Source organism: Plectropomus leopardus, chromosome 9 (assembly GCF_026936395.1).
Source record: "Plectropomus leopardus strain MGB_pleo_1.0 chromosome 9, ASM2693639v1, whole genome shotgun sequence".
Classification (NCBI taxonomy): Eukaryota; Metazoa; Chordata; class Actinopteri; order Perciformes; family Serranidae; genus Plectropomus; species Plectropomus leopardus.
Window position 1 is genome coordinate 4,273,774 of NC_142184.1, and position 15,122 is coordinate 4,288,895.

General features: G+C 40.4%; 1 protein-coding gene across 1 annotated transcript in view; it reads right to left on the reverse strand.

The window, feature by feature from the left end:
• Positions 1-15,122, reverse strand: part of LOC121947247 (monocarboxylate transporter 1-like) — a 35,610-nt gene that overhangs the window by 5,360 nt on the left and 15,128 nt on the right. Inside the window, exons 2-4 of the mRNA XM_042492211.2 lie at positions 13,686-13,988; positions 1,891-2,034; positions 651-1,457 (exon numbers count right to left, since the gene is read on the reverse strand). Coding sequence (XP_042348145.2) covers positions 651-1,457; positions 1,891-2,034; positions 13,686-13,902 — 1,168 coding nt within the window. The 5' untranslated portion in view covers positions 13,903-13,988. The remainder of the gene's footprint in view (positions 1-650; positions 1,458-1,890; positions 2,035-13,685; positions 13,989-15,122) is intronic.

Genomic DNA, 15,122 nt, shown 5'->3' on the forward strand with positions numbered 1-15,122 from the left:
CCACACTGGGAGCGTGAGCGGCGTGAGTGGCGTGAGCGGCGTAGACAGCGCTGCTGAGCTGCGACACATCCAGAGAAACAGAGTCTGCCGCTTTTTCCCAATGATATGTGAGGCTTTCTCCTAAAATGATCTTTTGATAATTATATTGACTCTATTCCCCCTTTTACCTCAGTTTCAATGTTTTTATCTGTCACAGAGATTAGGACATACAAAAAAAATAAATTTAACTCAACATTTCCTGTTTCAAAATAAAAGCCCTCTGACATGAATCCGTCAACAGAAGGCATTTTGCTGTGAAACACTTGCAGGGCTGTGTGTGTGTGTGTGTGTGTGTGTGTGTGCAGTGGCTTGCACTGCTTCATAAATGAGTGGCGTTTGTGCTTTTAATTGTGTAGATACCCTAGTTACAGTTGGCAGCTCTGCAGCACACACACACACACACACACACACACACACACACACCGGTGTGAACACACACTGCTCATGCAGTCTCTGCAACATGAAGTTCATACGAAATTAAGAGTCTGTATTTTTGACAGTATTTAAAATCCCGCTGTGAGGGTCTCTAAATACGCTCGTATACCGTAATACCGCGATACCGCCCGTTCCTGCTTCTACCTTTTTTATCTGATGCACGCTTGGTGTCTTACCTGTCAGCGGCGGACCCAACAGTACCGGCCCACACTCCACTATAGTGACCAGACCCACGGCTGAGGAGAACCGCTGAGCTCCCACCAGGTCCATCAGCGTCTCAAACAGCACCGCACTCAGCCAGCCGAAAGCAAAACCAAAGAAGATGGCGTACACCACAAATCCAGTGTAGTCTACCGACAGCGGCGCCAGCACGTGACAAACTCCGTTGTAGAGGACGGCAGCGGCGAAGAAGTACTGCACCCTGGGCCGGACCCACTTGGTGTTGGCCAGCATGCCCATGGAGGGGCGGGCGAACATATCGACGAATGCCAACACCGACAGCAGGAAGGCCGCCTTCTCTTTGCTGATGTCCTTACTCTTGGCGTAGTTAGAGAGGAAGACGAGCGGAGCAAAGAGGCCGAAGAACATGACGACGTTGCCCATCAGGTAGAGCAGGAAGCCGCGGTGTTTGAACAGCGTCAGGTCGATGAAGGAGTTGACGGTCTGCAGGCACGTCTTCTTAGGCTGTGCTGCAGCCGCCTTGCCGTCGCCGGCCTCGGCGTCGGGCTTGGCCGGCTGCGGTTTGGGTCCGATGGGGCGCATGAGGGAGCCGGCCACGCAGCAGTTGAGCAGAAGTCCTCCCAGGATGAGGAAGCTGCCTCTCCAGCCAAACTGATCGTACAGCCAGGAGTTGAGAGGAGCCAGGGTGGACAGAAACACGGGGCTGCCAGCCATCGCGATGCCGTTGGCGATGGGGCGGCGCTTGTAGAAGTATTTTCCGATCATAGTGAGAGCTGGATTCAAGTTGAAAGCAAGTCCCAAACCTGGAGAGAGAAAAGGAGGAGAAACAAAGACGGAGGGTTACATGAGGAGCAGATGAGAAAAACATTGTTTTTCTTTTGTTGTTTTGTTTTTTTCTCAACCTTTCACATACAGGTGCGAGCAATTTCATTTTTCAATATTTTCAACATGTGAGAACAGAGCGAGAGAGCCAAGTGGAGCGATGAGAATTCGCGCTCACGGAGCAGCCGGCAGAACGTGCAGCTCCTTTCAGAGGTTATATTACTGATCGACGGACATTAAAGCTGAGACACATCACCCTGATGATGATCTGATGAATGAAGCATTGTGTGCAGCAGAAGAGTTGTGTGTCACGTTTCAGCTTAAATATTAAATCCACTATTCTCAAACGGCATGTGGCACAAACATCAGAGCCTTAAAACATCCACACAGACAGTTAAAGGCTGAAACACTGACCTCCCACTACTCCTATGAAGAAGTACAGCTGCTCCACAGTGTTGCAGAAGGACGCCGCGACGAGTCCCGACCCTGCCAGACAGCCGCCGACTAAGATGATTGGTCGACTGCCAAATTTGTTCACCAGGATGCTGCTGATTGGACCTGGAGAGAAAGTAGAGAGAAGGAGAACTGAAATCATCTGAAGCAAAGATACCTTATAATGAATAAAGTGGGAGGATTCAATGCTTTTTATTTCTTTTTGCTTTTTATCATTTTAAAGTGAATATTTTGTCAATTTTCCCAATTTAATAACATTTCATAGACTAAATAAATAATAAAATTTAAAAAATCAACAAATTTATTATTACTGAAAAAAGCTTTTAGATGAACTTTTAGAAATAAACTGAATATTTTTTTAATTGGATAAAAAAAGACATCTGAAGACATCACCTGAAGGAGACTATAACAGTCAATTAATTGACATTATAGTTAATCAATTAATATAATCAGCAATGACAGGAAAGGCAAGGCAGCTTCATTTGTATAACACATTTCACACAGCAGGATAATTCAAAGTGCTTCGCAAAGCAATAAAATATAAAAACATAATTAAGGATACAGATTTACAATAAAAGAGTAAAGAGATAAGATATAAAAGGTAAAATGAATAATTTAATGATCTTTTTTTAAATTAAAATAAAAAATCACCTCTAAAAATAGCAAAAATACAGACAAGAGATGCAAAGATAAAAATATTTTTTAAAATGATATGAAATCAAGTTTAAATTAAGTTTGCAGTAAAGACATGAAAACATTTTGCAGCCTTATGCATGTAAACATTTTTGTTGCAGATAAACATTAAGACAAAGACATTCAGGTGCAGGCACAACACAAAAACATCAGCGCATGATGTCGACTTTTCACCAACAGGTGGCGCTGTGGTGGCAAAAATAAAAGCGGGACAATGAACGATTGTGTAACAGCAGCATGGATGTAACATGGAGGGAGAGAGGGAGGGAAGAGGGGAGGAAAAGGGTGAGGAGGAGGAGGAGGGAGCCAGGCAGTGCAAGGTATCACATGGCACATGACAGAGAGAGAGCTGATGTAGGAGAGAGGAGATAAAATGTCAGGACGTGAGGGAGGAGAGGAGAAAAGGAGAGGAACAAGATAAGGGGAGAGGATAGGAGATGAGCAGAGAAGAGGAAGGAAAAATAGAAAAAGAAAAGAATAAAAGAGGAGCGAAGAGAAAAGAGGAGAGAATATGAAGAGGGAAAGGAGAAAAGGCGATAAAAAGAAAAGAGGAGAAAAAAAGAGAAAAAAAGGGAGAGGAAAGATAGAATATGAAAAGAGAAGAGAAGAGATGAAGAAAGAAGAAAAAAGATAAGAGGGGTGAGGAGATAAAGGAAAGAATAAGAGAAAATGATGGATGAGAAAAGAGGAGAGAAGAGTAGAAGAGAAAAGGGGGGAAGAAGAGAAGAATAGAAGACAAAATGTGAGAATAAGGGAGGAGAGAATAAAAAGGAAGAAAGGAGAAGAACAGAAGAGGAGAGAAAAGAAAAGAAGAGAAAGAAAGAAAGTGAGAAAGAAGCAAGAAGGAGAGAGAAAAGAAGAAAATATAGGAGAAAAAGTAGAAAAAAAGGGAAAAAGAGAAACGAGGAGGGAAGAACAGAAGATAAGACAGGAGAGGAGGAGAGCGGAGGAGAGCGGAGGAGAGCGGAGGCGCTCCACGTGTCTCGGTTTGCGTGCCAGCGTCTCGATGAATGAGCCTCACATGGATCCAGACTCGCTGCTGGATGTGAATACAAAGTAAAGACGGCTGTGTGCAAACACACCGCGTGACACGGCAGAAAATTCATTAAAGCCAAACCGCCGAATATCATGAAGAGCGGAAATAATCTGTTGATTAATCGATTAGAACAGATAAATAATCTGCAGCTATTTGAATAATTGATTAATCAGTTTAATGAAAAAATGCCAAACATTTTTGAATTTCCAGCCTCTCAGATGAGAAAATACGCAGCTTTTCTTCCATTTTTTTGTCGTCATAAAGTGAAAATCTTGACCTGTTGGTCTGAAAAAACAAGACATATAATAATCGCTAATCAGCATGACATAATAATTAATCAATTATCAGCGCTGATCTTTTTCCAAGAGTTAATGATAAGTACATAGTACATACCCTCTCATTTACGTACTGAGGTGGAAATGCACGCGGAAATGTAGGTTGAAAAGTGGAGTTAAACATGTTTGAGAAAATAAATGGAGGAGGCGGCAAATAGGGAAAATCATACATAAATGCATAAATAATTGCAAAAGTAAATACATGCATTTAAAAATGAATAAATAAATATGTAAAATGGAAAATTAAATGGGAAATTAAATAAAGTGGAAAATAATAAGCAAATAAATATGAAAATGAATTATTGATAAATAAAATGGAAAAATAAATTAACTGAATAAATACTGGCATTATTGGCATTTTCATTTATTTATTTTTAATTTTGTCAGTTTCAGTCTTCCATAGGATTCAACCCTTTTTCTATCTGCAAGTTGCTGTAACAAGTGAATTTGCCCATAAAAATATTTGCCTGATTAAGCAATAATTAAAATCCCCTTCAGTTTCAGCCTTTATGACGCGTGTCACAGGCTGAGAGGCGCACCAAAATGAGTTATGAACACTTTCAGAAGATGCAAACATTTAGGGCTGCAACAACTAAACGATTTTAAAAATGGTTGGCAATGAATTTCAGCATTGATTAGCTGTTATGATGCACATCAACATGCACTGTGGTGAAGTCCGGTTATTTAAAGACGGAGACAAGGGACAGAGAGGACAGACAGAGTCTGTCTCCTCTCTGCTGTGTGATGGATCAATGTAACAGTGCATTAGCTATATTTATCTATTTAATTATTTATTTGGATCCTTATTGGTCCACACAAGTAAACATTACATCAGAGTGTATAATGAATATATAAATCAAGTTTTAAAATAAATGTATCAAAGGCTCTGCGGTTACAAAGACAAAGAGAAAACAGCTAAAGGTTTTTCTGTCAGTTGTGATTGTTTTTAATTAACCTGTAATAGAAAAGCATAAATATAATTCCTCTTTAAAGGATTATTATTATTATAACTATACTGTACCTTACTCCTGACATTGCATTTCTCCGTTTAATTTTAAACTCAACCATTGTTTTTCTATTTTTCTTTTAGATTTTTTATGTTTTATTGTATTATTAAACTTATTTAATTATATCATTATTATTATTATTATTATTATTATTATTATTATTATTATTATTATTATTATTATTATTATTATTGTTGTTGTTGTTGGTCACAAATATGTCAGAGACAGGAAAACGAACTCGTGGTAATTAGTCAAACTTCGGTCAGAGAGACACTGGAGTTTACAGAATTTTTTGGCTGTTTCAATATGTTCGTCAAACACAGTCTAAAATGAAGCTTTTATTTCTTCAGAAAAGAAATTAGACTAATATCGTCATCAATGTCCACTTATTTAATTAAATTTTCTTGTATTGGCCTCGTCTGTAGTTACGCTTGATGAATCATACATTTGCATTTAGGGTTGTTGGTATTTTTTTTTAAATAAAATGCCTCAAATATTTTTTTTTCTTTTTAACCCAATAATTATCAATAATCAAAGTAATAATCGACAAAATACAAGTGATTATCAAACTATTTGATGGCTGCAGCCCTGCACTCGTTCTGATATCACTCCCATGGTCTATCAGCTGGCATCCGTCTCCTCACAGCCTGCGGCGCCTTCACGCCGACCACGGCGGCTCTGCCCTTGAAACTTGGCAGCTGACCGCGGTGGTTGGGGGCAGCGCTGCGTGCACGAGCGTTCAATCACGCGCTCACTAAATACCTCCCTAGCTTCTGTGTTGTGTCTGTCACTGAGGGCCTGACCGGCTGGCACGAAGCCCAACTCGGTGGGCTGCCGTGTTCGGGGGTGGTGGGTTTCCATGCTGCGGTCGAGCAGGAGATCCACCAGAACACACACACACACACACACACACACACACACACACACACACACACACACACACACACACACACACACACACACACACACCAAACTACAGCATGAATCTGAGCTTGTTCGGAGCTTCGCTGTGAACAAAAGTGAACCTGTACAAGGACAGGAATGATTCTGCATCCACTCAACACTCACGCATACATAAACAAATGAGTTGTGACAGTCTTTGTTGAGGCTTGGCAAAACACAAAGGGGGCAGTGAGTAGTGTTCTCACAGATATTATATAAACGATTTGTTCTCCCCCCGCCCTCCATCGTTTGCTCTCGTTCTCTCCGTGAAAGAAAAGAACAGAGAGGAGGACAGAAAAGACCTGTCCTCAGCTTCACTCTGACACAGCATCCTCAAGTGAATAAAAAAAAACCACATCCAGAGTGAAGCCAGCTGTGACGAGCTATTCCTCCGTCTAATTTTAGCAGAGATGTTTTTGCCTCTAACTGTGCAAAGTGTTGTAGATTTAATTCTACATGACAATGTCTCTTTTAATTTCCTTCAGCCATTCACTACAAATGTTCAGCTTCAGTGGACAACTGAAGAGTAAGAATGAGAGCCTCAGCTGATGATGAGTCAGTCATACCAAAAACAAACCGAGCACACAGCAGGGACAGCACAAACAGCTGATTGGATTTGCCCCAACAGTTAAATGCACCGCATTACTCACAGCACACACCATCCCTCCATCTGCAGCGAGCCTTTGAATACTTCACTTTGTTGCAGAGAATTGGATTTGAAGATAGATATCAGTCTCAAGTCTGTGAGATAAATATGAAGCCGGAGCCAGGAGAGGGTTAGCTAAGCATAAAGACGCGAAATTTAGGGAAAAACAAATAGCCTGTAGTGTCCAAACATAAGCTCCTTTTACACTGACCGTTCAACCAGGGAACATCGACTGTTAATGCAGCTCATTGTCTGTACTAAAGGTACAATCGCATAATGGGGCGATAGTGTTGTATCGCCTTAGAGGCAGAAATGGAGACAGTAATGCTGCCAAATAGACGTCTACGTTAAAGGCATGCCAGCAGGGCAGGAGCGGTGTGATGTTTTGATGGCAAAATATGGGTGTAACTCACCACAGGAGATTTAAAAAGCAGCCGGTAGCAGCTAACAGCTACATCAAGGATGAAAAAAGCGGCCTTAAATGTCCGCATACTGCAAAAACAATGAGCTCCTCACCCTCGGGGCAGAGGACGAGACCGCAACAGAGACAGTAAATGATCGATACTGACATGTAATGTCTTTGTTATTGTTTATAAAGCACTGCGAACCGTGTTATGTGTCAAACTAGACGTCAACGCTGTTGTGTTTAACGCCACACCCGACGCGCCTCTTTTGCTTCCGTGATGCCGGCATGCTGTCTAAAACCACATACTGACGTGGATTAATGTCGCAGTCATTTGGTTCTGCATAAAATTCAAATGAGGTATAAAGAAGGGACTTTGTAGCTGATTTTTTTTTTTTTAAAAAGTGGCTTTTATGAAAAACCATCAACCAGCACCTCCAACGCTCACGAATTAGGACGTTATCATGTTTGTTTAATCCATGCAAAAACTTTATTATGCAGTTTTTACAAGGGGTTTTTGGCATTTTAAGTCTTTATTAAAAGAACACTTAACACACAAAATGATCTGTACATGAATTACAAAAACGAAATTAAAACATCCGTTTACAAACTCTCACACAACTCCTGCAGTATAATCTTATTTTCATTGATCAGTCATCGTAATTCTCTTTTTGCTAAAACCTTTTTTTAAAACATTTCCGCCTCATGCATGAAGGAGTAGCATGCCTGGAAAAGTGCATGAGTTCACACTAACGCACCTGCCCAGACGCGCTACTCATGTGCGGCAGATGTTTTTTAAATAGTAGGGTTTTAGCAAAAATACATGTGTTTTGGAAGTACTGAGCGTTTAACTGGGTAAATGAGGCTTTGATTACACTGCATGAGGTCTGTGAGAGTTTCTAAATTGATGTTTTGGGTGTTTCCTGGTGATATTTAGATTTGCTGGGAGATGGATTTTTGGAAACCTTTGGACAGAGGTAGGTCTATTTACCAAATAAAGTGTCCACTGGGTGTTTTTTATGTCAATTGTACTCCAAAAAGCCACTTTTGACAGTAATTCCACGTCATAGTGTTTGTCTTGCATTGGCTAAATCGGCTTAAATCTAAAATCTCCCTCTCAAGCTTAATCATATCAATATCCTGTAATCCCGAGCACTTATTGCATTAAAACAAGCTGGTGTGCACAAATTCACACACACAGACACACACCCTCTCTCTTTCTTCAGAAGCTGGCTCATTTCCCTCCCACACACGAACAGAGAAATCCCTCAGATCGTAAGAAAAGTCAGATATCGGCGCTCCCACTCTGTGAGGCTGCGAACATGAAGTGACAATAGGCCCTTTATCTGACATAAAATCCTGACACTGGACACATTAAACATGTTTCTGATCCGCATTGCTCAATACACAAGGATTAGTCAAATTAGCAACAATTAACAGGTCAGATCTTTGCAAAATAATCCTCTAAATTTGTTGATTCTTTTCCGGACTGATGAACTAAGTTATAATGTAATTCTGATTACACTTATTTTAAAAAAACTTACTTCCTCATTTTAGTCACAAAGCTGTTTGTCACTGGTTCACTTTGTGGTTTATGGATGTTATTTTTTCTTCGTTTGTCAGCGTTAAAAATGGCATTCGGAGAATCCCAGCACTATCCCAGTCAGATGGACTTTTTAGGGCATGGTGGGAATTTATAATCAAGCAGCCCAAATTTGAGCCTGGTTCCTCAATCTAAGACCTGTAGCTCATGTCGAAGGAAAACTTAACAAACAGGAAAGTTATGACTACAGCACACTACATGATCATTTTAAAAGTCATTATTAGTGTTATTTTGTGACAATATCAAGATTTACTTTTGGGCCACCTCTCAAAAAATGTTTTCAGGGTTTATGCATTTGCATTTGTACGTTGCATCTTGAAATTTTGTTTTATTCCTTTTTGACAATGAAATTAGTGTTGTGTTTCATGGCTTTGTAGCTCTGCTACTTTCAAGAAATGAAGCTTACTTACAAAACAATCAAGTCATCACACACTGTGGTAACATATGCCGTTGCTTTTTCCTTTCAAATGTGATAATTAGTCTTTTGGACAGTTCACACAAAAATATTTACACGAGCACTGAAAAAAACAATAAGCTACAGCATCCTGTTTATAAGCGACCACAAAGTAAATTGTGCAACACATCAAAATGAACTGTGAGCACACTCGTGTTCGCGCTCCGCTGCTGTTCACACCGACACAGAAAGTTACTAACTAAAATGATCATTGCTGTAACGTGTGTGCGACAGGCGCAGCAGCACGATCAAAAACCCTGAGATGGCAAAAAAAAAACCAAATAAAAAAAGACCAAATACCCATCTAATTAATAAAAAGCTGAATATTTGGGTCCAGCCCCACTCGAGCTGCTCCAGTAAAAAAGTCTGGACACGCCACTGCTCCTGGGGGCCCCAGTTGGACACGCGCTTGCACTAACATGCACACGGGGCCAGACGGTGTTACCACACAAACCACGGAGAAACTTCCGATTACAACACACACACAGGCTGTGTGACTTTATTCTCTGCTCATTACTCCACTACATCTTTACACAGCCAACAGTTAACTGCTATAAAAATGTTCTGAATGTCGTCAGCAGAACCTTTACGGACACGTAACTGAAATGTGAACTGAAGCACAGCACTCGAGTAAAAGCACTTTGTTTATATTCCATCACCGAAATAACCAACAGGCCTTTAATTTACATTCATCCTGTCTACAGTGTGGTTTGTTGGTTTGTTACAGCTAAACTGAAACAAAATGATGCAACTCCTTTATGGCGTTGCAGTTTGTTTCATGCCCTCACACTCTTCCTGGGCATTTTTCACTGCCTCACACTCTGAGTCAGCGTTCACTGACGTCACCCAGCCACAGTGAAAGAATAGATGTGTGTGTGTTTTTTCAGCGTGTGTACGTGCGTCGCCTCATGTGTAACCAGCGGGTAATATGGTTATGGTAATTCATGTCCTAGCGCTTCTCTCTCACTGGACAAGCAGGCAGCATTGCGTCATTTAATGGTGATCTGGCTGAATTTTGAAACATGGGAAAAGAAAGTGAAAAAAAAACTACTTCAACATCTGGCTTCTGTTACGCAATCTCACTCCTCCTCCCTCCATCTCCCCCTCAGGAGCTTCCTCTCCTCAATGCCCGAACCTACTGAAGGCTGGCACGCAGCTCTGAGGAGGATGAATGGGTAAGTGGAGGGAACAGTCACCATTTTTAGATGTGGACAAACAGAGAGAAACTGAGATGATGGTGTCTTGCATGGGAGACGGAGAGAGTGACTGAATGAGGAGGGAAGCTGCTTTGTGTCTAAAGACAGAAAAGGAGAAACCTGATCTGAAACTGGATCCGAGTCTTTGGCCTCCCTGCTTTAGCGTGCACCAAATAAAGAGCCTGTTGCTGCAGCAGTGCAAAACAAAGGGTCATTAAGTGCAAGAGCAGGCTGCGTGTAAATCTTTTTAAAAGGCACAAAGACTAATTTTTCCAAGCTTGAGATCCTCTGCAGGAGTAACTCTGGCTCTGACTAAAATATATCTCAGCTACAATTAGATGAATAAACATGAAATTTTGTGCAGACAACCATTTGGTGATCATCTGGCTTTTCCTCCAGCACCAGCAGCAGTTTCACATTTGTGGTTTTTAGTGAAATATCCTGAAACTACTTGATGTATTGACATGAAATTTGGTTCAGACCTTCATGTTCCCCACAGGATGAAGTAAAATAAGTTTGGAAACTTTAATTTTTTTATCCAGCGTCATAATCAGGACAAGATTTTAATGTGTCCAATACTTTGATTTGTGACTCAATGCCTGCAAAAACTAATAACATTCCCATCAGCCTCAGCTGAGCTTTGTTTTTCGAGGGTGGGTTCAGGAAAGAGGGCGTGATTGTATGATGAATGCTATCTGTCTATTTTTGTTAAATAGAATAAAACACACACACAAAAAAGTATGCCATATGAGAGAACACAGCCAAAATTATCAAAAATGAAAAATGAAAAGCATGTAAAATGCACCAAACTGTGAATTTGCAGATATCACGGTGTCCAAAATGAACTTTGGACTCATTGGCCGAGGGGATTGGTCAATAAAAAAAGCATATTTTTTTGCAGGCCAAAATACTAAACAGCCGTTTTGGTAACTCGTGTATTTCTTTATATTTCTCTGAGATAATGTTGAACATAAACTTGAATAAAAGGACACAGCAAAAAGTACAAATTTGTGTTTTTAAATCGGGTTCGGGCCTAAAACTGCTGCCGTGGGTTGAGCTCGGATCGGGCTTGGACAGAAACTATGTGGGTACCTGATATTTTGGGCCTGATCAAAGTATGCTAAAACACTTAATTATAAATAATTTCATTATAACCCAAACCAGTAACGTAAAATTTACCATTGAAGGGGCACAAAACCCCACATTAGGGATTTTAATGTTCTAACAGCACTGCTACAGTAAACCCTTTTTTCCTTTGTTTGCAATCCCTAGTTTGGTTATTTTGTAGGTTCTGCAACTGCTGTAAAACTCTGATCCAAATTAACTGAATATCTGCTTTCACTTGTTTATCTCAAACAGCTTTATTCAGGTTACAGTTTGACAAATACGTGCTTGTTTTCTTATCTTGTTTGTAATCACTCCAGAGTATCCGTTTCTCACATCGTCTCCTGTTTTCCCTTCAGCTGTGAGTGTTATTCAAGCTGTGAGTGAATGAAAAAGATAAGAGACTGACAGAGCTGAGAGAGAATGAGCTGAGAAAAAAAGAGGATTGGGTTTGTTTCGCTCCAGTGAGGGGTGAACGATAAAAAGACAGAGGCCTTTAAGAGGCCAAAAACAGTTATGCTCCTGACAAAAGACACATCAACTGTAAATATCAACACACAGGCCTCCAGCAATCCTGCTTCATTCACAAAAGACATCCCCCGTTTCCCCCTCAAGGCGAGGACGCGCTTAGAAAGAGCGGAGCTAAAACGCTCATTCTGCAGAGTTTACAGTACAATTCACTGCTTTCTTTTATTATTATCCTTTTATACAACACATTTTCTCGCACTTTTCTCTGTAAACTGACTGACATACTTGTAGTTGCTCATTAAAGCTTTTGCTTGTGTTCTTGTGCTGCGTTCAGATGCCTTTCACAAGCTATTTTACCCATTTAAACCTCAGCAAAAAAGTTACGAGAAGAATCCCTGAAAATAAGCCAAAACATAAATAAATTAAAGAATAAATAAAATAAAAGGGAAAAAAAAAAAAGAAAATGACTCAGAATTAATTGAAGCAGGAAATGTCTCACAAATTGCAAGAAATAAGTAAAAGATGACAAGAAAATGACCTGAATGTCCTTTTTTAAAAGACTATATCTTTAATTATCATACATTTTTACAATATTTTTAATTATTTTAATTATATATTTAATAGTATGTTGAGGAACAAAATGTATACAGAATTTTTCCTCAATTTTCAGCTGTTTTTCTTGTAACTGTTCACTAATTTCTGGCAATTTTTAAGCCATGTCTTCCTAAGTTGCTTGTTGCCTTATCCCCCCAACAAACCAATTTGCTTAAGTTTTTGTAGAATTAATAACTGTTGGTGTTGATAATTTAACGGTTAAGTACACACACACACACACACATACAGACACTCACACATAAGGGAAAATGTGTCACAGTATGTGCTATTCTCTATCTGAATCACTGAAGATTAAGCGGAAAAAAACAAACACTGTGCCAGTAAGGTTTTTGGAGCACATCCAGTAGACACAACACCACACCTATACGAACAAATCAAAGGTCATGAGTGGTGATTCAGAGGTCTGGGACCAGGCTACGTTGGATTAAGTACTAATTTAATATTTGAAAATTAAGAACCTATGCCTGGTGTGTGTAACGTAATAAAATTACTTATTTGACCCTTCTAAAGAACAGAAATACACACAGATTTCCCTGCCTGTGTTTTAAAAAATGCCTAAACACTCAAACATGTCCCCAAGAAAAATATTGTAATAGAAATAAATAAACAGTGAAAAAACAGAGAGGTATTTTCTGTGTTGTGGAACAAAACGGTTGCATGTCTCCACGCAGTAATAAAGCAGCAGTTACTGCTTACATCCCTGTCTGTGAGAACAGGGAGGCCTCACACACATTTTATCCCCTTGAGTCCAAGTGGACGTTTGTGCCAAATTTGAAGAGATTCCCTTATGGTGTTCATAAGATATCGTGTTCACAAGAATGAGACAGACAAGGTCACAGGGACCTTGACCTTTGACCTATGACCACCAAAATCAAATCACTTCATCCTTGACTTCCTCTGAACGTTTGTGCCAAATTCTAAGAAATACCTTCAAGGACTTCATGAGATTACGCATTAACAAGAATGAGACGGATGCAAGGTCACACAGTGTCCTTGACCTTTGACCACCAAAATCTAATCAGTTCATACTTGAGTCCAAGTGGACGTTTGTGTTAAATATGAAGAAATTCTCTCAAAGCGTTCTTAAGACATCACATTCACGATAATGAGCCGGACAGGTGGACAGACAGATGGACGGTCCCAAAACCCAAAAACAGAATGCCTGCTGCAACGACAATAAAGCCACTTTCAAACACACACACACACACACACACACACACACACACACACACACACACACACACACACACTCACCTCCAGCATACATGACGGCCAGCATGATGGAGGAGATCCAGGAGACCTGACTGGGCGTGGCATCGAAGATGGCCTCTATCTCTTTGAAGAACACGGTGATGGATTTGGGGAAGGCGTAGGAGAAACCGATGGAGATGAAGGCCCCCACCACCACCGCCCAGCCCCAGCCACCTTCAGGAGGGGTGTACCCAATAGGCCCACCCGTGGCTGGAGGCATGTTTGCTCAAAAAAAAAGTAGAGTGGAAGACCGCTGGGTTCAGAAAACAAGGTTGGACCAGGTGCACTGGGATCAGGACTCTGAACCTGCGAGACACAAAGTAGAGAGACGGTAAAAATCAACTCAGATAACGTCGAAAGGTGAAAGAGATAAACAAATACTTTCCTGATTTTTAGCATTTTTTATCTGATTTGCTGTTGGCTGCAAAATGAAAAATGTAGGAAAAAAGGGAGGAGGAAGGAGAGAGGGAAGACAGCGGTGCAGAAGACACACAGAAAAATAAGGAGGAGGAAAACAAAAATATTTATATTTGTGATCATTTCTAAAATCGCAACGTCAAGTGCTGTCATGGTGAGAAAGAGCATCTGTGCCGGGCCGCTCGCCAACATACCAGCAGGAGACAAACAGTGGGCATATTTAGAAGATTAGACCGTGAGACCTTTGGTGCAAAAATGCAGATTTTTCCTGTCGTAGATGGGAGCTGGTGGAGCATTTTAAACTTCCTGTATGAATGACGACTTCTGCAAAAGTCTTCACACAAAACCACAGACTTTTTTTTTTTTTAATGGCTGCAAGAAGGCTACTTGACAATCTGTTTAAAAACAACTTGGGGGCATATATGTAATATGTATGTACGTATATGAGTAATGTTTATGTGCATGTATAGATGCATGGGTACGTTTATGGATGGATGCATCTAATCATGTTCCTGGATGGTACACATGTGTAGCTGTATGATGAATCCTGATCTACACGTGCACTTATGTCAGTTAAAACACTCAAGTTGATTTTGTTCAGCAGCCTGTTCATTGCTAAATCTTTAAATGTAAGCAGATAAAATGTCAAAATGCTGAAAGAAAATAAAAAAAACATGCACCAGCTAGTTAGTAAACTTTTAACTGTAACTAAACAACTCAATATTCAAATCCTTAGAAAGATGTGTTTGCTTCAAAGGTAACTCTTAATTTGGTATTCGTAATAAAGCTCTCATATGAAATAGACATTAAAGATGTCTCTCGTATATTCACGTATCCAGTCAGCCGTGACAGTGAGACTTTGAGCCAGCATGCAAAACGCCAACCAGCTGACTGCGACTGACTGCATGTGAAGTTTCCCTTCAGTCAGATCCAGTTATAGTCACTAAGAGCATCTTCTGACCCAAACGGAAACGGCTGTGTGACGGCGAGGTGAAGCGATGAAAACACTCTAAATATAGCGTC